General features: G+C 45.8%; 1 protein-coding gene across 1 annotated transcript; it reads right to left on the reverse strand.

Moving 5' to 3' along the window:
- Positions 1-766: 766 nt before the first annotated feature.
- hdlbpb (high density lipoprotein binding protein b) lies at positions 767-22687 on the reverse strand. Its single transcript, XM_036957970.1, has 28 exons — positions 22340-22687; positions 20885-20964; positions 20291-20384; positions 19931-20085; positions 19606-19824; positions 19191-19397; positions 18531-18746; positions 17580-17786; positions 17307-17414; positions 16770-16874; positions 16420-16498; positions 16193-16332; positions 15974-16078; positions 15760-15873; positions 15586-15672; positions 15318-15449; positions 14804-15022; positions 14397-14618; positions 13867-14085; positions 6117-6261; positions 5523-5692; positions 5223-5327; positions 4766-4900; positions 4553-4696; positions 1806-1985; positions 1440-1556; positions 1014-1157; positions 767-873 (listed from the first exon to the last, which is right to left on the reverse strand). Exons 3-28 carry the CDS (start codon positions 20364-20366, stop codon positions 781-783), a joined length of 3843 nt encoding a protein of 1280 aa, XP_036813865.1. The 5' UTR covers positions 20367-20384; positions 20885-20964; positions 22340-22687; the 3' UTR covers positions 767-780.
- Positions 22688-23052: the final 365 nt, after the last annotated feature.

Genomic DNA, 23052 nt, shown 5'->3' on the forward strand with positions numbered 1-23052 from the left:
GAAGGGGATGGAAGAAAGATGGAGAGAAGGGGATTGAGGAGAGATGGAGAGAAGGGGATAGAGGAGAGATGGAGAGAAGGGGATAGAGGAGAGATGGAGAGAAGGGGATAGAGGAGAGATGGAGAGAAGGGGATAGAGGAGAGATGGAGAGAAGGGGATAGAGGAGAGATGGAGAGAAGGGGATAGAGGAGAGATGGAGAGAAGGGGATAGAGGAGAGATGGAGAGAAGGGGATGGAAGAAAGATGGAGAGAAGGGGATAGAGGAGAGATGGAGAGAAGGGGATGGAAGAAAGATGGAGAGAAGGGGATTGAGGAGAGATGGGGAGAAGGGGATGGAAGAAAGATGGAGAGAAGGGGATTGAGGAGAGATGGAGAGAAGGGGATAGAGGAGAGATGGAGAGAAGGGGATAGAGGAGAGATGGAGAGAAGGGGATAGAGGAGAGATGGAGAGAAGGGGATAGAGGAGAGATGGAGAGAAGGGGATAGAGGAGAGATGGAGAGAAGGGGATAGAGGAGAGATGGAGAGAAGGGGATGGAAGAAAGATGGAGAGAAGGGGATAGAGGAGAGATGGAGAGAAGGGGATAGAGGAGAGATGGAGAAGAGATGGGGAGAGGGAGATGAGGACGTGCTCTTTTTTCCTCTGGCCTTCCTGGGTTGCTGGTTGAGGGTAACAGCTGCGAAAGAGCAAAAAAATGAAAAGGGGGGAGGAGGCGAAGGCGAGTAGCGATTTGTCCAGTGTTTGTTCTCTCCCTCTCCTCTCTCTCGTTTTCCCAGATGTCTCAAAACTTCTTGGGGCCCCAGGCGGAGGTCTGTTTTGGGGCCAGGCCTGCGCCGAAGGTGGGGAAGTCCTCAGCATTACTCATATCAGGAGCCTGAGACACACAACAACACACAACGTCAGAACAACCTCACGATGACGAAGATATAGGCCTACATGATAATGACTATTGATGACGAGGAGGATACTGATAAAGATGACACAAATAATTAGGACGAGAATCAAGACACACACCTTGTCGTTCCAGGGGGCGTCCCGCACCACAAAGCCCTTGGCCGCCCCCCCGCTGATGTCGCCACCCCCAACTCCCCCCCCTCCATAGCGGGACGGGGGCTTCATGTAGGCAGCCATCGTCTCGGTCTCTGTCACACTCAACATCTAGCATGGAATGTTGGAGAGACAGCAGTCAAATAAAAAGGGAGAAAGTAAGATAGTAGCAGAAGAGAGAGACAGAGAGAGACAAAGAGAGAGAGACAAAGAGAGAGAGACAGAGACAGAGACAGAGACAGAGACAGAGACAGACAGACAGACAGACAGACAGACAGACAGACAGACAGACAGACAGACAGACAGAGACAAGGTTGCATGACGGCATAGGCCGAGGCACAGTTTGTCACGTTTACTCCATATGCTGATAATTGTCTCTCGTCCATCACTCACATATTCCTCCTCCAGATTGAGGAGGTGGTCGACGGCGTTGTCCACACTCTCTGGTAGTCCAGTCACTGTCACCCTGCCTGGGTCCTCTGAACCCGGCTGGGGAAACCGGATGTCCACCTAAACACACAGGACAGAGGAGAGAAACCATGCCACGTCAGAGTGTGGCACAAACACGGCTTCATTTGCATCCACAACATACTGTAGTTGCTAACACTTCAAAATAAAGGGCCTGACAAACGGACTCCCGGAGGTACTGCCACAGAAAAAGAAAAAAGTCTCCCTCTAACAACAAAACAAACTGGTGCTGAGATGTCGTGTGTCGCTGTGAACCCTGGGGTTCAATCACCCCCCCCCCCACGCCCGTACCTTGAACTCTTCCATGGTCTTGCGGACGGCCTTGCCGCGGGCCCCGATGATGCGTGCGTGTGTGCGGGGGTCCAGGTGCACGTCGTGGCTGACCATCTCCTGCAGCGTTGACACCAGCTGCTCGATGGCTGACCGTGCCTCTTCTGTGTTACGCTCATACCCAGAGATCACTATCACATCCTGGCAGAGAGAGAGAGAACACTATCACATCATGGCAGAGAGAGAGGGAACAGAGAGAGATCACTATCACATCCTGGCAGAGAGAGAGGGAACAGAGAGAGATCACTATCACATCCTGGCAAAGAGAGAGAACAGAGAGAGATCACTATCACATCCTGGCAGAGAGAGAGGGAACAGAGAGAGATCACTATCACATCCTGGCAGAGAGAGAGAACAGAGAGAGATCACTATCACATCCTGGCAGAGAGAGAGAGAGAACAGAGAGAGATCACTATCACATCCTGGTAGAGAGAGAGAGAAAAGAGAGAACACTATCACATCCTGGCAGAGAGAGAGGGAACGGAGAGATCACTTTCACATCCTGGCAGAGAGAGAGAACAGAGAGAAATCACTATCACATCCTGGCAGAGAGAGAGAGAGAACACTATCACATCCTGGCAGAGAGAGAGAGAGAACAGAGAGATATCACTATCACATCCTGGGAGAGAGAGAACAGAGAGAGATCACAATCACATCCTGGCAAAGAGAAAGAACAGAGAGAGATCACTATCACATCCTGGCAAAGAGAGAGAACAGAGAGAGGTCACTATCACATCCTGGCAAAGAGAGAGAACAGAGAGAGATCACTATCACATCCTGGCAGAGAGAGAGAACAGAGAGAGATCACTATCACATCCTGGCAGAGAGAGAGAGAACAGAGAGATCACTATCACATCCTGGCAGAGAGAGAGAGAGAACAGAGATAGATCACTATCACAACCTGGTAGAGAGAGAGAGAAAAGAGAGAGAACACTATCACATCCTGGCAGAGAGAGAGGGAACGGAGAGATCACTATCACATCCTGGGAGAGAGAGAGAGAACAGAGAGAGATCACTATCACATCCTGGGAGAGAGAGAGAGAGAGAGAGAGAGAGAGAACAGAGAGAGATCACTATCACATCCTGGCAGAGAGAGAGAACAGAGATGGATCACTATCACATCCTGGCAGAGAGAGCGAGAACACTATCACATCCTGGCAGAGAGAGAGAGGGAACAGAGAGAGATCCCTATCACATCCTGGCAGAGAGAGAGAGGGAACAGAGAGATATCACTATCACATCCTGGGAGAGAGAGAGAACAGAGAGAACAGAGAGAACACGATCACATCCTGGGAGAGAGAGAGAACAGAGGGATAACAGAGAGAGATCACCTGGGAGAGAGAGAACAGAGAGAGAACACTATCACATCCTGGGAGAGAGAGAACAGAGGGATAACAGAGAGAGATCACCTGGGAGAGAGAGAGAGAGAGAACAGAGAGAGAACACTATCACATCCTGGGAGAGAGAGAGAGAGAACAGAGGGATAACAGAGAGAGATCACCTGGGGGAGAGAGAGAGAGAGAGAACAGAGAGAGAACACTATCACATCCTGGGAGAGAGAGAGAGAACAGAGAGAGAACACTATCACATCCTGGGAGAGAGAGAGAGAACAGAGGGATAACAGAGAGAGATCACTATCACATCCTGGGAGAGAGAGAGAGAACAGAGAGAGAACACTATCACATCCTGGGAGAGAGAGAGAGAGAACAGAGAGAGGTCACCTGGGAGAGAGAGAGAACAGAGGGAGAACAGAGAGAGATCACTATCACATCATGGGAGAGAGAGAGAGAGAGAACAGAGAAAGGTCACTATCACATCCTGGGAGAGAGAGAGAGAGAGAGAGAGAGAGAGAACAGAGAGAGATCACTATCACATCATGGGAGAGAGAGAGAGAGAGAACAGAGAAAGATCACTATCACATCCTGGGAGAGAGAGAGAGAGAGAGAGAGAGAGAACACTATCACATCATGGGAGAGAGAGAGAGAGAGAACAGAGAAAGATCACTATCACATCCTGGGAGAGAGAGAGAACCGAGAAAGATCACTATCACATCCTGGGAGAGAGAGAGAGAGAGAACAGAGAAAGATCACTATCACATCCTGGGAGAGAGAGAGAACCGAGAAAGATCACTATCACATCCTGGGAGAGAGAGAGAACCGAGAAAGATCACTATCACATCCTGGGAGAGAGAGAGAGAGAGAACAGAGAGATAACAGAGAGAGAACAGAGGGATAACAGAGAGAGATCACCTGGGAGAGGAGGGGGAAAAAGAGAATAAGAGTGGATGTGTAAATGAAAAAGACAGCACGGGAGATGGAGAGGAGAATTAGGTGCAGGAGGGAGGTGTGGAGTTTAGAAACAAGAGGGGAGAGGATGAGACGGGCAGGGATGAGAACACAAGAAAGAACAGAGGAGAAGAGGACATGGCAGGGCGAGAAGAGAGAGAAGAAACTGTAAACACACAAACATGAGAAAGGAAAGATGAGAGGGAGTGGTGGAAGAGAGAGAGAGAGAGAGAGAGAGAGAGAGAGAGAGAGAGAGAGAGAGAGAGAGAGAGAGAGAGAGAGAGAGAGAGAGAGAGAGAGAGAGAGAGAGAGAGAGAGAGAGAGAGAGAGAGAGAGGAGAGAGAGAGAGAGAGAGAGAGAGAGAGAGAGAGAGAGAGAGAGAGAGAGAACAACAGAAAAGAGCAAGACACACACTCTCCTGACCTGCAGTTCGTCCCCTTTATCTGGGAACTGGACGTTGACGTCGTGGTCTTTGCGGATCTGAGAGATGACCGCTCCCTTCCGGCCAATGATCTTGGGGTGGAACTTAGGATCTACTGAGATGGAGACCTTGAAGCTCCTCAAGGCCTGGAGGGACAGGGAGATATAGTCAGTACTGTGTGTGTGTGTGTCTCCCTATTTAGTGTGTGTTCCTACCCTGTCCTCCTGTTCAGCCTGTAGTTCTTTGACTCTCTCCAGCAGGCCTGACTTGGCTCGCTCTACGTTGGCCACCTGACCTGTCACCTTGATCACATCCGACTGCTGCTCCGGCTGGGGTACCCAGATGTTCACCTACACACAAACACACACACAAACACACCGAGACACACAGGGAGTTACAGTACAGAGTCAAATTGAGTCAGATTTTCCCACGGTTTCTTAGAGAAGGCACAGTAGAACAACTATCAGTTTGACGGCAATCTGATTAAGACCTACTTAACATGAGGTAACGCACTAAAATATAAATTATTTGCAGAATTGAATATCAGGGACGACAGTAGTTTGCGTGTCAAAAAGGCTATGATGAGCAAACGCAGTGTGCAGTACATCAAGATTTGAACGTCAGAGCTGCAGTTCTACATGTCCACCAGAGGAGGGCGATGGAGCTCCATACCTCATACTCCTCCATCATCTTCCTGATGCCACTGCCCTTCTGACCAATGATGTAACGGTGTAGCTCAAAGGACACCTCAACATCCTCCGTGACGGGGACCAGAGCCTGGAGGGTGTGTGTGTGTGTGTGTGTGTGTGTGTGTGTGTGTGTGTGTGTGTGTGTGTGTGTGTGTGTGTGTGTGTGTGTGTGTGTGTGAGTGAGTGAGTGGGAAAGAGAGGAGAGAGAGAGTGTGAGGAAAAAAATAAAAGGACACAACACTCTCCCAACAGTGTGAAAAGTTAACATCTTAACAGTTTATACCAGTAGGGCGATCTTTGCCAGCTCACACTTCTCCGTCCGCCCTGAGATGGTGATGACGTCACACTTGCGAAGGACAAACTCCGCCTCCGGGCTGGCGTCACCGTTCTCCTGAGGGGGCTCCTGTCCTGCAGCGTCACCATGGCAACAAGAACACAGCTTTTTGGGAGTTTCTAGTGAAACTCCGGATGTTCAATTTCAAGATGACGTGTTTTGAACCAAACAACAAAAATGGGGTCATGTTTTTTTTAGGTAGAAATTAAGGTGCCGGATAGGTGTAGGTTAACCCATTACAGTCTAAGCCCTGTCTAAACCAGGGGAGAGGGGGGGGGTTCTACTAAACTATATGGATGTTGTTTTAAGGTCATACCAAGGACCATTTAGCTATTTGATTTGGAATTTTAAGGCCCCTGGATGTATCAAAAAAATCTATACATATTGGATTACATTGTTTGTTGTTGACCTTACTGCTATTAGCCCATGCAAACACATTGAATAATATAGTCAATACATGGAAGAACAGACACACACACTCCCCCCCCCCCCGGTCTCCATATACACAGTACTTCCATTCATTTCCAGACCGCCTTGGCTGACCTGCTGTGTTGTTGTCGTCTCTCTCCGGGAACTTGACCTGCACCTCGTAATCTCTGGTGATCTGCTGGATCCTGACGCCTTTAGGCCCCATCACAGCCCTGTGGTACCGCTGGGGGACCGCCACCTCAACACTCACCTGGGCCTCCTGGAGGGAGGGAGACGGTCATCAAAACAGACTACACAATGGTCGACTTCCTGCCCGACTAGAAGCGCAGGCGTTGCATTACGTCAACCAAGGGATGCGTGCCACGTCACCAACGGTGCAGTCAGGCATCACACTGCTATATCATTTCAAATGTGTCAATGAGTGTCTTGAGTTGTAGTTAAAGCTGTGACCCCTTATTGATGTCACTTGTTAAATCCACTTCGATCCGTGTAGATGAAGGGGAGGAGACAGGTTAAGTCTTGAGACGTGGATTGTGAGTGGGCAAGACAGCAAAATGTAAGTGCCTTTGAACGGGGGTATGGTAGTAGGTGCCAGGTGCACCGGTTTGTGTCAAGAACTGCAACGCTGCTGGGTTTTTCACGCTCAACAGTTTCCCGTGTGTATCAAGAATGGTCCACCGCCAAAAAGGACATCCAGCTAACTTGACACAACTGTGGGAAGAATTGGAGTCAATATGGGCCAGCATCGCTGTGGAACGCTTTCGACACCTGGTAGAGTCCATGCCCCGATGAATTGGGGATGTTTTGAGGGCAAAAGGGGGTACAACTCAATATTAGGGAGGTGTCCTTAATGTTTTGTACACACAGTATATTTACAGTGAATTCGGGAAGTATTCAGGCCCTTTAAATTTTCCCCCATTTTGTCATCAACCTACACAATAATGACTAGAGGTCGACCGATTAATCGGAATGGACGATTAATTAGGGCCGATATCAATCGGAAATCGGTATTTTTGGGCACCGATTTGCTTTGATAATTTTTTTTTATTTTTACACCTTTATTTAACTTGGCAAGTCAGTTATGAACACATTCTTATTTTCAATGACGGCCTAGAAACGGTGGGTTAACCGCCTCGTTCAGGGGCAGAACGACAGATTTTCACCTTGTCAGCTCGGGGGATCCAATCTTGCAACCTTACAGTTAACTAGTCCAACGCAATAATGACCTGCCTCTCTCTCGTTGCACTCCACAAGGAGACTGCCTGTTACGCGAATGCAGTAAACCAAGGTAAGTTGCTAGCTATAATTAAACTTATCTTGTAAAAAACAATCAATCATAATCACTAGTTAACTACACATGGTTGATGATATTACTAGATATTATCTAGCGTGTCCTGCGTTGCATATAATCTGACTGAGCATACAAGTATCTAAGTATCTGACTGAGCGGAGGTAGGCAGAAGCAGGTGCGTAAACATTAATTCAAACAGCACTTTCGTGCGTTTTGACAGCAGCTCTTCGTTGTGCGTCAAGCATTGCACTGTTTATGACTTCAAGCCTATCAACTCCCGAGATGAGGCTGGTGTAACCAAAGTGAAATGGCTAGCTAGTTAGCACGCGCTACTCGCTCTGAGCCTTGGGGTGGTTGTTTCCCTTGCTCTGCATGGGTAACGCTGCTTCGATGTGGTGGCTGTTGTTGTTGTGTTGCTGGTTCGAGCCCAGGGAGGAGCGAGGAGAGGGACGGAAACTGTTACACTGCCAATACTAAAAGTGACTATAAGAACATCCAATAGTCAACGGTTAATTAAATACGAATGGTATAGAGGGAAATAGTCCTATAATTCCTATAATAACTACAACCTAAAACTTCTTACCTGGGAATATTGAAGACTCATGTTAAAAGGAACCACCAGCTTTCATATGTTCTCATGTTCTGAGCAAGGAACTTAAACATTAGCTTTCTTACATAGCACATATTGCACTTTTACTTTCTTCTCAAACACTTTGTTTTTGCATTATTTAAACCAAATTGAACATGTTTCATTATTTACTTGAGGCTAAATTGATTTTATTGATGTATTATATTAAGTTAAAATAAGTGTTCATTCAGTACTGTTGTAATTGTCATTATTACAAAAACATAAAAAATAAAAAAATTGTCCGATTAATCGGTATCGGCTTTTTTGGTCCTCCAATAATCGGTATCGGGCGTTGAAAAATCATAATCGGTCGACCTCTAATAATGACAAAGCAAAAACAGGATTTCAATATAAGGCCCACAGTTGACAGTGCATGTCAGAGCAAAAACCAAACCACGAGGTTGAAGGAATTGTCCGTATAGCTCTGAGACAGGATTATGTTGAGGCACAGATCTGGGGAAGGGTACCAAAAAAATGTCTGCAGCATAGAGTTGTTGTCATTACTGCATAGAGTTGTTGTCATTACTGCATAGAGTTGTTGTCATTACTGCATAGAGTTGTTGTCATTACTGTATAGAGTAGTTGTCATTACTGTATAGAGTTGTCGTCATTACTGTATAGAGTTGTTGTCATTACTGTATAGAGTTGTTGTCATTACTGTATAGAGTTGTTGTCATTACTCTATAGAGTAGTTGTCATTACTGTATAGAGTAGTTGTCATTACTGTATAGAGTTGTTGTCATTACTGTATAGAGTTGTTGTCATTACTGTATAGAGTTGTTGTCATTACTGTATAGAGTTGTTGTCATTACTGTATAGAGTTGTTGTCATTACTGCATAGAGTAGTTGTCATTACTGTATAGAGTAGTTGTCATTACTGCATAGAGTTGTTGTCATTACTGTATAGAGTTGTTGTCATTACTGCATAGAGTAGTTGTCATTACTGTATAGAGTTGTTGTCATTACTGCATAGAGTTGTTGTCATTACTGTATAGAGTTGTTGTCATTACTGCATAGAGTAGTTGTCATTACTGTATAGAGTTGTTGTCATTACTGTATAGAGTAGTTGTCATTACTGTATAGAGTTGTTGTCATTACTGCATAGAGTTGTTGTCATTACTGTATAGAGTAGTTGTCATTACTGTATAGAGTTGTTGTCATTACTGTATAGAGTAGTTGTCATTACTGTATAGAGTTGTTGTCATTACTGTATAGAGTAGTTGTCATTACTGTATAGAGTTGTTGTCATTACTGTATAGAGTAGTTGTCATTACTGTATAGAGTTGTTGTCATTACTGTATAGAGTAGTTGTCATTACTGTATAGAGTAGTTGTCATTACTGCATAGAGTTGTCATTACTGCATAGAGTTGTTGTCATTACTGTATAGAGTTGTTGTCATTACTGCATAGAGTAGTTGTCATTACTGTATAGAGTTGTTGTCATTACTGCATAGAGTTGTTGTCATTACTGTATAGAGTTGTTGTCATTACTGTATAGAGTAGTTGTCATTACTGTATAGAGTTGTTGTCATTACTGCATAGAGTAGTTGTCATTACTGTATAGAGTTGTTGTCATTACTGTATAGAGTTGTTGTCATTACTGCATAGAGTTGTTGTCATTACTGTATAGAGTTGTTGTCATTACTGCATAGAGTAGTTGTCATTACTGTATAGAGTTGTTGTCATTACTGCATAGAGTTGTTGTCATTACTGTATAGAGTTGTTGTCATTACTGTATAGAGTAGTTGTCATTACTGTATAGAGTTGTTGTCATTACTGCATAGAGTTGTTGTCATTACTGCATAGAGTTGTTGTCATTACTGCATAGAGTTGTTGTCATTACTGCATAGAGTTGTTGTCATTACTGCATAGAGTTGTTGTCATTACTGCATAGAGTTGTTGTCATTACTGCATAGAGTTGTTGTCATTACTGTATAGAGTTGTTGTCATTACTGCATAGAGTAGTTGTCATTACTGTATAGAGTTGTTGTCATTACTGTATAGAGTTGTTGTCATTACTGCATAGAGTAGTTGTCATTACTGCATAGACTTGTCATTACTGTATAGAGTTGTTGTCATTACTGTATAGAGTAGTTGTCATTACTGCATTGTGACGACCCTCCCACTCTGTCTGCCGTATTCTGTCTTTGTTCTTGTTTCCTTATTAGGATGCCGGTGGGCGGAGTTGGGAGGGTCGTCAGCTACATGGGAAACACCTGGGCCAGGTGTCTCCCAGGATAAATAGACCTCTTCCACATTCATGGAGGAGACTCTCTCCATGCAGACACCTTTGTAGATTGTTTTGTGGTTCTTGGTGGCCTTTTGTTTGTTTTGGCACCTTTCAACACCCTGCATTATCACATTCATGCATGCAAAACACTCACTTACACTACTGATTACTGATTACAAACGCCATTGTGTATTTTCCTTAGTTGCTTTAGTTAATAAATATATATTTTGTTACGCCTTATCTCCACGTTGTCTCCCTTTTGTTACGGGCTTTGAGCCGGTTCGTGACAGCATAGAGTTGTTGTCATTACTGTATAGAGTTGTTGTCATTACTGTATAGAGTTGTTGTCATTACTGTATAGAGTAGTTGTCATTACTGCATAGAGTTGTTGTCATTACTGTATAGAGTAGTTGTCATTACTGTATAGAGTTGTTGTCATTACTGTATAGAGTAGTTGTCATTACTGCATAGAGTAGTCGTCATTACTGCATAGAGTTGTTGTCATTACTGTATAGAGTAGTTGTCATTACTGCATAGAGTTGTGGTCATTACTCTATAGAGTTGTGGTCATTACTCTATAGAGTTGTGGTCATTACTCTATAGAGTTGTGGTCATTACTCTATAGAGTTGTGGTCATTACTCTATAGAGTTGTGGTCATTACTCTATAGAGTTGTGGTCATTACTCTATAGAGTAGTTGTCATTACTGTATAGAGTAGTTGTCATTACTGTATAGAGTTGTTGTCATTACTGTATAGAGTTGTTGTCATTACTGTATAGAGTTGTTGTCATTACTGTATAGAGTTGTTGTCATTACTGTATAGAGTTGTTGTCATTACTGCATAGAGTAGTTGTCATTACTGTATAGAGTAGTTGTCATTACTGCATAGAGTTGTTGTCATTACTGTATAGAGTTGTTGTCATTACTGCATAGAGTAGTTGTCATTACTGTATAGAGTTGTTGTCATTACTGCATAGAGTTGTTGTCATTACTGTATAGAGTTGTTGTCATTACTGCATAGAGTAGTTGTCATTACTGTATAGAGTTGTTGTCATTACTGTATAGAGTAGTTGTCATTACTGTATAGAGTTGTTGTCATTACTGCATAGAGTTGTTGTCATTACTGTATAGAGTAGTTGTCATTACTGTATAGAGTTGTTGTCATTACTGTATAGAGTAGTTGTCATTACTGTATAGAGTTGTTGTCATTACTGTATAGAGTAGTTGTCATTACTGTATAGAGTTGTTGTCATTACTGTATAGAGTAGTTGTCATTACTGTATAGAGTTGTTGTCATTACTGTATAGAGTAGTTGTCATTACTGTATAGAGTAGTTGTCATTACTGCATAGAGTTGTCATTACTGCATAGAGTTGTTGTCATTACTGTATAGAGTTGTTGTCATTACTGCATAGAGTAGTTGTCATTACTGTATAGAGTTGTTGTCATTACTGCATAGAGTTGTTGTCATTACTGTATAGAGTTGTTGTCATTACTGTATAGAGTAGTTGTCATTACTGTATAGAGTTGTTGTCATTACTGCATAGAGTAGTTGTCATTACTGTATAGAGTTGTTGTCATTACTGTATAGAGTTGTTGTCATTACTGCATAGAGTTGTTGTCATTACTGTATAGAGTTGTTGTCATTACTGCATAGAGTAGTTGTCATTACTGTATAGAGTTGTTGTCATTACTGCATAGAGTTGTTGTCATTACTGTATAGAGTTGTTGTCATTACTGTATAGAGTAGTTGTCATTACTGTATAGAGTTGTTGTCATTACTGCATAGAGTTGTTGTCATTACTGCATAGAGTTGTTGTCATTACTGCATAGAGTTGTTGTCATTACTGCATAGAGTTGTTGTCATTACTGCATAGAGTTGTTGTCATTACTGCATAGAGTTGTTGTCATTACTGCATAGAGTTGTTGTCATTACTGTATAGAGTTGTTGTCATTACTGCATAGAGTAGTTGTCATTACTGTATAGAGTTGTTGTCATTACTGTATAGAGTTGTTGTCATTACTGCATAGAGTAGTTGTCATTACTGCATAGACTTGTCATTACTGTATAGAGTTGTTGTCATTACTGTATAGAGTAGTTGTCATTACTGCATTGTGACGACCCTCCCACTCTGTCTGCCGTATTCTGTCTTTGTTCTTGTTTCCTTATTAGGATGCCGGTGGGCGGAGTTGGGAGGGTCGTCAGCTACATGGGAAACACCTGGGCCAGGTGTCTCCCAGGATAAATAGACCTCTTCCACATTCATGGAGGAGACTCTCTCCATGCAGACACCTTTGTAGATTGTTTTGTGGTTCTTGGTGGCCTTTTGTTTGTTTTGGCACCTTTCAACACCCTGCATTATCACATTCATGCATGCAAAACACTCACTTACACTACTGATTACTGATTACAAACGCCATTGTGTATTTTCCTTAGTTGCTTTAGTTAATAAATATATATTTTGTTACGCCTTATCTCCACGTTGTCTCCCTTTTGTTACGGGCTTTGAGCCGGTTCGTGACAGCATAGAGTTGTTGTCATTACTGTATAGAGTTGTTGTCATTACTGTATAGAGTTGTTGTCATTACTGTATAGAGTAGTTGTCATTACTGCATAGAGTTGTTGTCATTACTGTATAGAGTAGTTGTCATTACTGTATAGAGTTGTTGTCATTACTGTATAGAGTAGTTGTCATTACTGCATAGAGTAGTCGTCATTACTGCATAGAGTTGTTGTCATTACTGTATAGAGTAGTTGTCATTACTGCATAGAGTTGTGGTCATTACTCTATAGAGTTGTGGTCATTACTCTATAGAGTTGTGGTCATTACTCTATAGAGTTGTGGTCATTACTCTATAGAGTTGTGGTCATTACTCTATAGAGTTGTGGTCATTACTCTATAGAGTTGTGGTCATTACTCTATAGAGTTGTGGTCATTACTCTATAGAGTTGTGGTCATTACTCTATAGAGTTGTGGTCATTACTCTATAGAGTTGTGGTCATTACTCTATAGAGTTGTGGTCATTACTCTATAGAGTTGTGGTCATTACTCTATAGAGTTGTGGTCATTACTCTATAGAGTTGTTGTCATTACTCTATAGAGTTGTCGTCATTACTCTATAGAGTTGTGGTCATTACTCTATAGAGTTGTGGTCATTACTCTATAGAGTTGTGGTCATTACTCTATAGAGTTGTGGTCATTACTCTATAGAGTTGTGGTCATTACTCTATAGAGTTGTGGTCATTACTCTATAGAGTTGTGGTCATTACTCTATAGAGTTGTGGTCATTACTCTATAGAGTTGTGGTCATTACTCTATAGAGTTGTGGTCATTACTCTATAGAGTTGTGGTCATTACTCTATAGAGTTGTGGTCATTACTCTATAGAGTTGTGGTCATTACTCTATAGAGTTGTGGTCATTACTCTATAGAGTTGTGGTCATTACTCTATAGAGTTGTCGTCATTACTCTATAGAGTTGTCGTCATTACTCTATAGAGTTGTCGTCATTACTCTATAGAGTTGTCGTCATTACTCTATAGAGTTGTCGTCATTACTGCACAGAGTTGAGTTGTTATTCATAAGTTATTGCAAACTATTTTACATATCACGCATTGGCTTGAGTCAATATAAGACTACACACTTCAGAACACATAAACAGAATGGAACACACCACCCCAGACCCCCACACACACTCCCCACTCACACCAACCTACCAGATCCTCTATGATCTCCTGGATTCTTCGTTTGGCTGCCTCCACACAGTCCTTGGCCCCCTTCAGTGTGATGCGGTCGCTGTGAGTCCCGGTGCGGGGGAAGCTGACCGCCACGCCGCCGTATTCCTCCGCCAGCTCCCTCAACACCTGGCCTCGCCGGCAGACAAAGTACCGGTGGTGCCGCGTCTCCACAACCATGCTGTCCTCCACCACGTCGTCCTGAGAGAGAGGGGGGAGAAGGGGCAGGGAGGAGGAGAGGAGGGGGTGGAGGAGAGGAGGGGGTGGGGGAGTAGGAAGATGGGGGATCAGTAAAACAGAGGTAGAAAAAAATGTGACCCCTCTGAGCTTCGTAAATTACAGACCAACAAAAAAATGAAAAATATGTGCTTTTCTCTATGCTGTTAATATCCACAGTTTCAAATCTTGAACATGTTAAGTTACTGGACGAGCGCCTCTGTTTAAAAGCTTTTGCTTCTCTTTCTACCTACTGAACAGGAATCTGTTCCAACAGAAATCATCCGGACTAGTACCAGGTTTTTGACGAGTGTCTCCAGTTCTTTCTGGGCCAGTCTGACAGCCTCCTCCCTGCCTATGATGGTGATGAGCTCCTGCTCCGGCTCGTCGGGAGACGGGAAGATAATGCGAGCCCCCGTCCTGTCCCGCACACCACGGACGTTCACCCCGCCCTTTCCAATCAGGAACTTGTGGTACTCCGGCTTGGCCTGCAACTCCGCCGTGAAGTTGTTCACTTGCTGTAAAACGAGGAGAAAGACGAGAGAAAGAGACGAGAGAAAAAAAGGAGGTGTAAGAGACTGGTGCTATTCAATTAAACCCAAAAATGTGAAACCAATTCTTCCACATTCTGCCTAATTCATGAAGGCGTGGGGGGGGGGGGCAGACCCCCTTGCCATATCTCCTCTACCTCCTCCTCCCTCACCTTCTCTTCAGCCAGTTGTAGTAGCTGTCTCTTGGCCCTCTCCACCTCCCCGGCGGGCCCTCTGACGGTCACCCTGTCTGACCCGGAGCCCTCGGAGGGGAAGTGGATGTGCACCCCGCCACAGTCCTCCATGACAGCCCGCACCAGGCAGCCCTTAGAGCCTATCAGAGAGTTGTGGAGCTTGGCCGGGATGGTCACATCTGACTCCTTGATGTTGGCCTGGAGAGAGAGAAAAGGAAGGAAGGAAGGGAGGGAGGGGGAATGGTTGAATCATCGAGAGAGAGAGAGAGAGAGAGCGACAGAGAGAGCGACAGAGAGAAAGAGAGCGACAGAGAGAAAGAGAGCGACAGAGAGAAAGAGAGCGACAGAGAAAGAGAGCGACAGAGAGAGCGACAGAGAGAGCGACAGAGAGAGCGACAGAGAGAGAGAGAGAGCGACAGAGAGAGAGAGAGAGCGACAGAGAGAGAGACACTTGAGAGAGAGAGAGACACACACACACACAGTGTTCTCTCACCAGTTCTCTCTGGATGGCTAGGATCCTGTCTCTGGCTGCTTCACAGTGGTTCTTCCTCCCAGTGATCACTATCATCTCACTGTTACTGTTCTCTGTGGGCAGGTCAATCTTAGTGGTGGTCTCCTCACGGATCTGTGGGACACACGCACAAACACACATCATAAGAATGGCATACATTTTAAATGGAGGTTATTAGTTACAAGCATGTGTCAACACTTTAAAGTTAGACCAATATTTTGTCCTACTCTTCACACATTTCATCTCTCACCTTTTTGATGTTGGCGCCTCCTTTGCCGATGATGTTTTTGTGGAACTGTTTGAAGATGGGGATGGAGAGGGAGAAGCTGTTCTCCATCTGAGAGAAAAACAAAAAGGAGCGGTGAGTAACCAGGAAGTGGTCCATTGTAAACAGGAAGTAATGCATGAATCAGTGAGGTCGTACCAGGTCTGCGATGAGTTTTGCCAGAAACTTGGCACACTTCTCCACCTCGTTCTTGGGCCCTCTCAGCTGCACAATGTCACTCTTCTGAGCCGGGTCGGGGAAATTGATCATGACCTGAAAGAGAGCGTCCAAAATAAGTCCGATTTCAAACTAGAATGGGAAGTTATACTCCTAATATCATAAAGGGATTAAAAAAAAAGTTGAACCTTGTTACCTCTGGGAACTTATCCCGGACCTCTTTGATCTTCTCCCCTTTCTGGCCGATGATGGCGCGGTGGAACTTCTGTTCGACAATCAAGTCTTTGGTACGCTCGTTCTCCTGCCCAGGGGGGGAAAAAACAGTTGTCACCATTGAATATGGACTCCGTCCAAGTTGCCGGGCCATTATACCAAATGAATGGGAGAGGATGGCACCTCCCCCCGCCGTCCTCACCATCCTCTGTGCCATTTCCATCAGCTCCCTGCGTGCCAGCTGCACCCCCTTGGGGTCACCCTCGATCCGGACCAGGCCGCTTCGATCCGGCTCCTGTGGGATCCACACCGACACCTTGTACTGCTCTTTAATCCGGTTAACTGAAAAACACAGCATGGGATTTACATGGCTATATATTAGAAAGAGTGTGTGTGTGTGTGCGTTTGTGCGTGTGTGTGTGTACTCACTGTTGGCTCCGTTCTTGCCGATGAGGTGTCTGTGAAAGCGCTGGTCTATGTTGACGTCAGTGTAGTCCATCCTCACCAGCTTAACACCAGGAAACAGGGTTTACATGTTAGAGTAGACGGCCTGGTTCCTTGCAAGATGTCCTCATATCTAGGGAGTTTCTGTACGTTGGTGGGTTAGGACTGGGCTGCTGTTAATGCATTTGGAAAAGGTGTCATTTGAACAAAACGTATTGAGCGATACATCGATATTGATCAGTTGTGTGTGTGTGTGTGTGTGTGAGGGCGACAGGCAGCTCGGCGGTGGGAACGAGGTGCCGTCACGCAGCTCCGCGGTGGGGGCCCAAACTCACCAGGTCTCTGATGATGTCTTGTATCTGAACCTGGGCCTGCTCCACCTCCTCCGTGGGGCCCTCCAGGGATATCCGCTCCTCGCCGTCTGTGAACTCAATGTGAACCTAAACACACAGGGGTTAAAGGTCAGGGGTCAAGCCACTTAAAGGGGTCACCTGGTTCTGGCTCCCTCCACATGTCAGCTCAGTGAGCTAAGTGTGTCTCAATGTAGCTAGGGAGGTAAAGAGCTTGAATCCCTGGAGTACAGCAGGTATGTCAGGCTTTTTAAGAGTAATCCATAAGTAGTGCACTATACAGGGATTGGTTGGCGCTACTGACAGACATGTGTCTGAGCCAAGCACTTCCCAGGCGGGTGAGTGTTGTTGTTAACCACCTAAACATATAAACTCATGTTTCTGTCTGCAACCAAATATTTTGCCATATCCCTCGCTCCATCTCTCCCCCTCTCCCGCCTCTCTCCCCAATTATCTCTCTCTCCCCTCTCCCACCCTATCCCGTCTCTCACTCTCTCATGTCGACCTCTCACTCTCACACACCTTGGGTAGCTGCTGTGTGATGCGTCCGATGTTCTGTCCCTTCTTTCCGATGATGAAGCGATGGAGCCAGGCCGGGGCCGTCACCTCCACCACCATCACACTCTTGGCCTGCAGACAGAGAGGCAATCAGGATCAGACACACACGCTGTATATCGCTCTCACACACACACAACGTGATTAATAAACTACTTGACTTGTTGATTAAAAGCAGACAACAAATCAGCAAACAAGACAATCGCTCCTCTCCCCACTTCCTCCTCCTCCTCCAATCACCTTGGCGTAGACCTGTGTGAGTGCAGGGCCCAGCTTGTCCGGCTCGCCCCTCAGGATGATGGTCTCCGAGCAGGAGTCCAGCGGGGGCATCTCCACAGAAACCCCGGTGGTCTCCATGATCTCATGCAGGCTGTTGCCTTTAGGCCCCACAATGTACTTGTGCTGCGACTTCTTCACCTCCACTGAGATGGTGGTGGTCTTTCTCTTCTGGAGGACGTGGGGAAGGTGAGGAAGGGGGAGGAAGAGGAAGAGGAAAGGGGAGGGGTGACAGAGGGGAAAGGAAAGAGGCAGACAAAAAAAGACAAAGTGTGCATGAGAGAAAGAGAGAGTGAGAGAGAGCGGAGAGAGAGAGTGGAGAGTAGAGAGTCTCAGGTACAGTACAGTATTATGCAGTAAAGTACCATTAGCATTCCCATCCTATTGTCTTTCCCTTCCACTAGAATCCATACCCATTATCTCTGCCTGCTCTGTATCACCAACCCACCACGGCTCCACTGTAGCACAATGTCTCCTTCTCTTCGTCCTCTCTATGGTTCTCTGCACGGTCCTCCATCCATCCTTTACACACTCACTTTCCCTCACCATGAACCTCTATTGTCTAACACCGTCTGCTTCTGTGAAATTGTGTCTAAGACGCACAAATCCATACAGTCCAGCGTCAACCACAACGCCCCCAGGCTGTGCGCATACAGGCACACACAGAGGGGGGGAATCCGTTAGTGTGGATGTTCTGTGATTGACTGCTGTTTTGTAGGTTCCTACAGTGTTTAGCTAGCACCCCTGTGTAGTTTATTGTATAGTGGTTCCTAAGCAACCCGCTCCCTCGCAAACCCAACCTTGACATCAAACACTGACAAAAGGTAAGTCAATGTCATTCAGCGATACATTTGCTTGGATATTATGTGAAGATGTCGGGTTCGGGTCAGCTCTCGCTCTCACACACACACACACCTTTTCGTCGTAGATGGCCCGTATGCGGCTGATGGCGAGGGCGACAGCCTCCTTCTCCCCGGTGATGACGATCTCGTCCTTGTGCAGGCTGGGCGGGGGGATGCTGACGCGGGCCCCCGTCTCTTGACACAGTTCCTGGACCAGACGGTTGTAGGCCCCAGCGATGAACGGGTGGAACACCTTCTCCAGGGAGAGACGCTCCACTGCTCGCTTGTCCTGGAGGAGAGGAGATGGAGAAAAATGTAAAACGATCAAGTATTGTATGACACACACACACACACACATATATCTACACCATACGTAACCATATCAACATGGGTCTTTTTGTCTGGGTTTCGTACCATATCATTAGTAGGGCTGTGACGATAATGCAATTTTATTTCATGGCAAAAAATGAAAACACAACGTGGACCATTCTCTTTATGATGTCAACATAATGATGTTTGTTTTCAACATTAGGGCTGTTTTCATAAAAAAGTTAAAGCCACTTCGTGTTCTGTTTCCTTTCCACGATACTAACAAGTATTGCGATACCGGCATCGTCCCGGCCCTAATAATTAGTATGTAAAAAAAGAATTAACATATCGCTCAAAGCTGAAGCATCTCTGTCATCATCATCATCATCATCATTTTTCCCTTTGACCCCTGGCCCCCTCTGACCTGTTCGGCTGATATCAGCAGTATCTCGTGACGAGCCTTCTCGATGCCCTCCTTGGTGCCTGTGATTCTGATGTTGAGGCTGGGGTCGTCAGGTCGGGGGATGGCGATCTTCGTGGCCGTTTTTAGCTCCAGCTCCTGGAGTTTCTCACCGTTCTTACCGATCACAAACCGGTGGTGCTCCTTGGGGACGGCCACCGTGGCCGAAGCCTGTGAACAAGGGAGGGGAGGATGGGTGGAGGGAGGGAGGGAGGAAGGGAGAAACACAAATGTATATCGCAATAACAATAAATATGATCGGTATGACATTTGATATATCGTCCAACCCTACGCTGAACATGGAGAGCCTTTATAACGTTATGCACCTAGGAATGGAGATTGGATTTGAAAACTAAAATTGAAAAACTAAAATCTGAACCTGTGTCTGCAGCCGAGACACGATCTCCTTACGGGCCTTCATGACAGAGTCCAGTTTCCCAGTGACCATGATGGAGAGGCCCTGGTCCTTGGCCAGCGACAGCTCGATGTGAGCCCCCGTCCTCTGCATGATGTCCAGGCACACCTTGGCCTCCTCGCCCCCGTCACCAAACTGGCTGTTGTCCTTGTAGCGCCGCTCCTCCAGGGGCACGTTGAACACCTGGGAGAAGGAGAGGGAGGAGGAGGAGGAGGGGGGAGAAGGTGGTGTGATGCTGAGACCACAACAGACTGTGCTGTACGTGTGCTTCGACATATGTGCCCGTTACCTGGGTGATGACAGAGGCTTTGATGGGTCTGATCTTGGAGCCCCACGCCCCGGCAGGCTCTCCAGACTTGTCCCCCGGAGCTCCCTTATTCTCCGGGAGCGGAGGGAAGGCCTCCAGGTAGGTGGGGATATAGGCCTCATCCTCGGGTACACCGCCTTGAAGGAGGGGAGGGATGGATGGACGGAGAGAGCGACAGAGACATGGAAATAGAGGGGTAGAAACAAAGGCAGAAAGAGAGATTAATGCAACCTCAAAGGCAGAAAATACCAAACCGACACTCAAAACACAATCCATACAGACTTAGCTATAGCCTTAAAGCGTTTTAGAACTCTATCCACTGGTCCCAGATCAGTATAATACCTGTCATCTCCTGGTCTTTGATTCCGCTGCGGTGCTCGGCAAAGCTCTCCGGGGTCAACACAGCCACAGAGCTCATGGTTCAAGAGTTATTCCACTGGAAGAGAAGGTGAAGGAGACACAGAAAGAGGATAGTATTAAACGCTGAGCCATACGTTTGTGGTCCCAAACTGCTTCCTCAAGTGTGACAGCCCACCATAAATACCGACTGGAGACAATTACTTGATCATTAATAGCCTGATAAGAGTTCTCTCTAGACCACCCCTCTCCTCATATACTGCACTCTCTTTATAATTTAGGCCTACGGTTCCTTCTCCAGTATTGTGTCCTCAGTGGGTTTCTAGTCCCAGAAGAGAGAACGACTCCCACTAGGGTAGTGGTTTAGCACCTGAGATTCAGCACCAATTAAAACCACACACACCTTGATGGAAAATACATCGACTAAAACACATCTATAGGCTAAACCTTGAGTTACAACAGATTTACGATTTCGATCTTGTGAAGGAAAAACAGAGATAACGTATAATGGGAAGACATGCGTTTAAACTCTGTGCCAATAGCTATCCACCTTTCCTGGCCAGAAAGACCGGCACTCACCTGCAAAAGGTCAGTTACCAGAGAGTCCGTCCTGTTGGTGGCTACCGTAATCGTTTCAGTGCGAGTCTGTGGGTTTGGTCCTGGAGGGAAAGACAGAGACATACAGAGGAAAGAACAATCAAAAGCACAGTGTGGGGGCTGGTCAAAACAGTACTAACAAACACAGACGGGGAAAACACTGACAAGCAAAGATTTATCAAATACACCTTTCATCTCTCTCTCTCTCTCTCTCTCTCTCTCTCTCTCTCTCTCTCTCTCTCTCTCTCTCTCTCTCTCTCTCTCTCTCTCTCTCTCTCTCTCTCTCTCTCTCTCTCTCTCTCTCTCTCTCTCTCTCTCTCTCTCTCTCTCTCTCTCTCTCTCTCTCTCTCTCTCTCTCTCTCTCTCTCTCTCTCTCTCTCTCTCTCTCTCTCTCTCTCTCTCTCTCTCTCTCTCTCTCTCTCTCTCTCTCTCACACACACACACACACACACACACACACACACACACCAAAACAACAAGCTCCCTCACCCCGCAACCCCAGTGACTTTGTTAACCCTCAAGAGTAGGAACCAGGCCCCTGCTGTGGTGGTTCATGTCCAGGGGCCGGCAGGAGCAGCAGTAAATAGATGGTACTATGGATAGACTCCTGCTCTCTTCTCCCCCTGTTCTGGTTCCTTCCCTGGACACCTGTGTGTGTGTGTGTGTGTGTGTGTGTGTGTGTGTGTGTGTGTGTGTGTGTGTGTGTGTGTGTGCCCTGAAGACCTGACAGCCTAATTGGCCCCTCTGCCTGGGAGCAGAAAGGAGCACCAACTACCTTCCGCTGGGATGAGACTCACAGTGCACACACACACACACGCACACGCACACGCACACACACACACACACACACACAGCTCTGAGCTTTAAACTTAAACCTGATCCACAGAATTGTTGACATGCAAACAGAGTTAACAAACAGGATTGGGGTCATGATAAACCCAACCAACAACACAAAACACATTGTTCAGTACGTGTAACACACACACACACACGCGCGCGCGCCAGTGGATAGTGAACTAGTACATTGCTGAATAATGCGCATAACTAAGCATTTGTTTAATCCACGATAGCTAGCCACATAATGAACATAAGCTAGCTACAGTAACTAACGTTAGGCATTCAGCGAACTAACAGTCAGGCTGACTGGCTAACGTTGACTGATAATCGGCTAACAAGCCTGCTATAATGTATATGGATTAGCTAGCTACCATTAGCTAGCTAGCTAGCCAGACAGATAACGGTAACAGTATTTTGCATCGCTAGCTGTACTGTTACTTTAGCTGGCTAGCTAACTATAGCTGGTGTTGTTACACATTTTATAGCTACTGTACTGTACTGTACTGTTGTGATCATGTTCTACACAGTACTTGCAATATCTTACATTGAAATTACATATTGTATAACAACACACATATTCTAACGTGTAAGTAATCGTACCTTGTAAGACGAAATTTAAATGCTCTTCAATTTGACGGGTGATGTAAACACACGCTCCCTCACACATTCAACCACTGATTGGTCTGAAAGCGTTTCCCTAGCGGCGGAGGGGTTTCCACGTACGGTTAGTGCTATATGGAATCATTGGGACGTCCTTACCCTAACCCTAACCCTAACCGTACCCTTGCCCTAACCCTTATCGTGACCCTTGCCCTAAACCTTATCCTAACATTATAAGCAGGGTGGTTCGAGCCCAGAATGCCGATTGGCTGACAGACGTGGTATATTAGACCGTATACCACGGGTATGACACAGCTTTTATTTGTACTGCTCTAATTACGTTGGTAACCAGTTCATAACAGCAATAAGGTGGTATATGGCCAATATTCCACGTCTAAGGTCTGTATCCATGCGCTCTGTATTGCATCGTGCATAAGAACAGCTTTTAGCCGTGGTATATTGGCCATATACCACACCTCCTTGGGCTTTATTGCTTAAATAACACCTTGAACCATAACCCTAACGTAACCGTTTTAAACGTCAACTTCAGAGGAGTGACGTCAGAGTTGGGACGTCCCAAGAATGCCTTTTAGACTTTTCCTTTCACGCACACAACGTCAATCCAAAGTAAACACCACTCCCTCACCACTGAAAAGCCGCAGTATCTTCTCGCGGCAGGAGTAGCTACGCTAGTTAAATAGACCCTTCTCTGC

The sequence above is a fragment of the Oncorhynchus mykiss genome, chromosome 21, assembly GCF_013265735.2.
Source record: "Oncorhynchus mykiss isolate Arlee chromosome 21, USDA_OmykA_1.1, whole genome shotgun sequence".
Classification (NCBI taxonomy): Eukaryota; Metazoa; Chordata; class Actinopteri; order Salmoniformes; family Salmonidae; genus Oncorhynchus; species Oncorhynchus mykiss.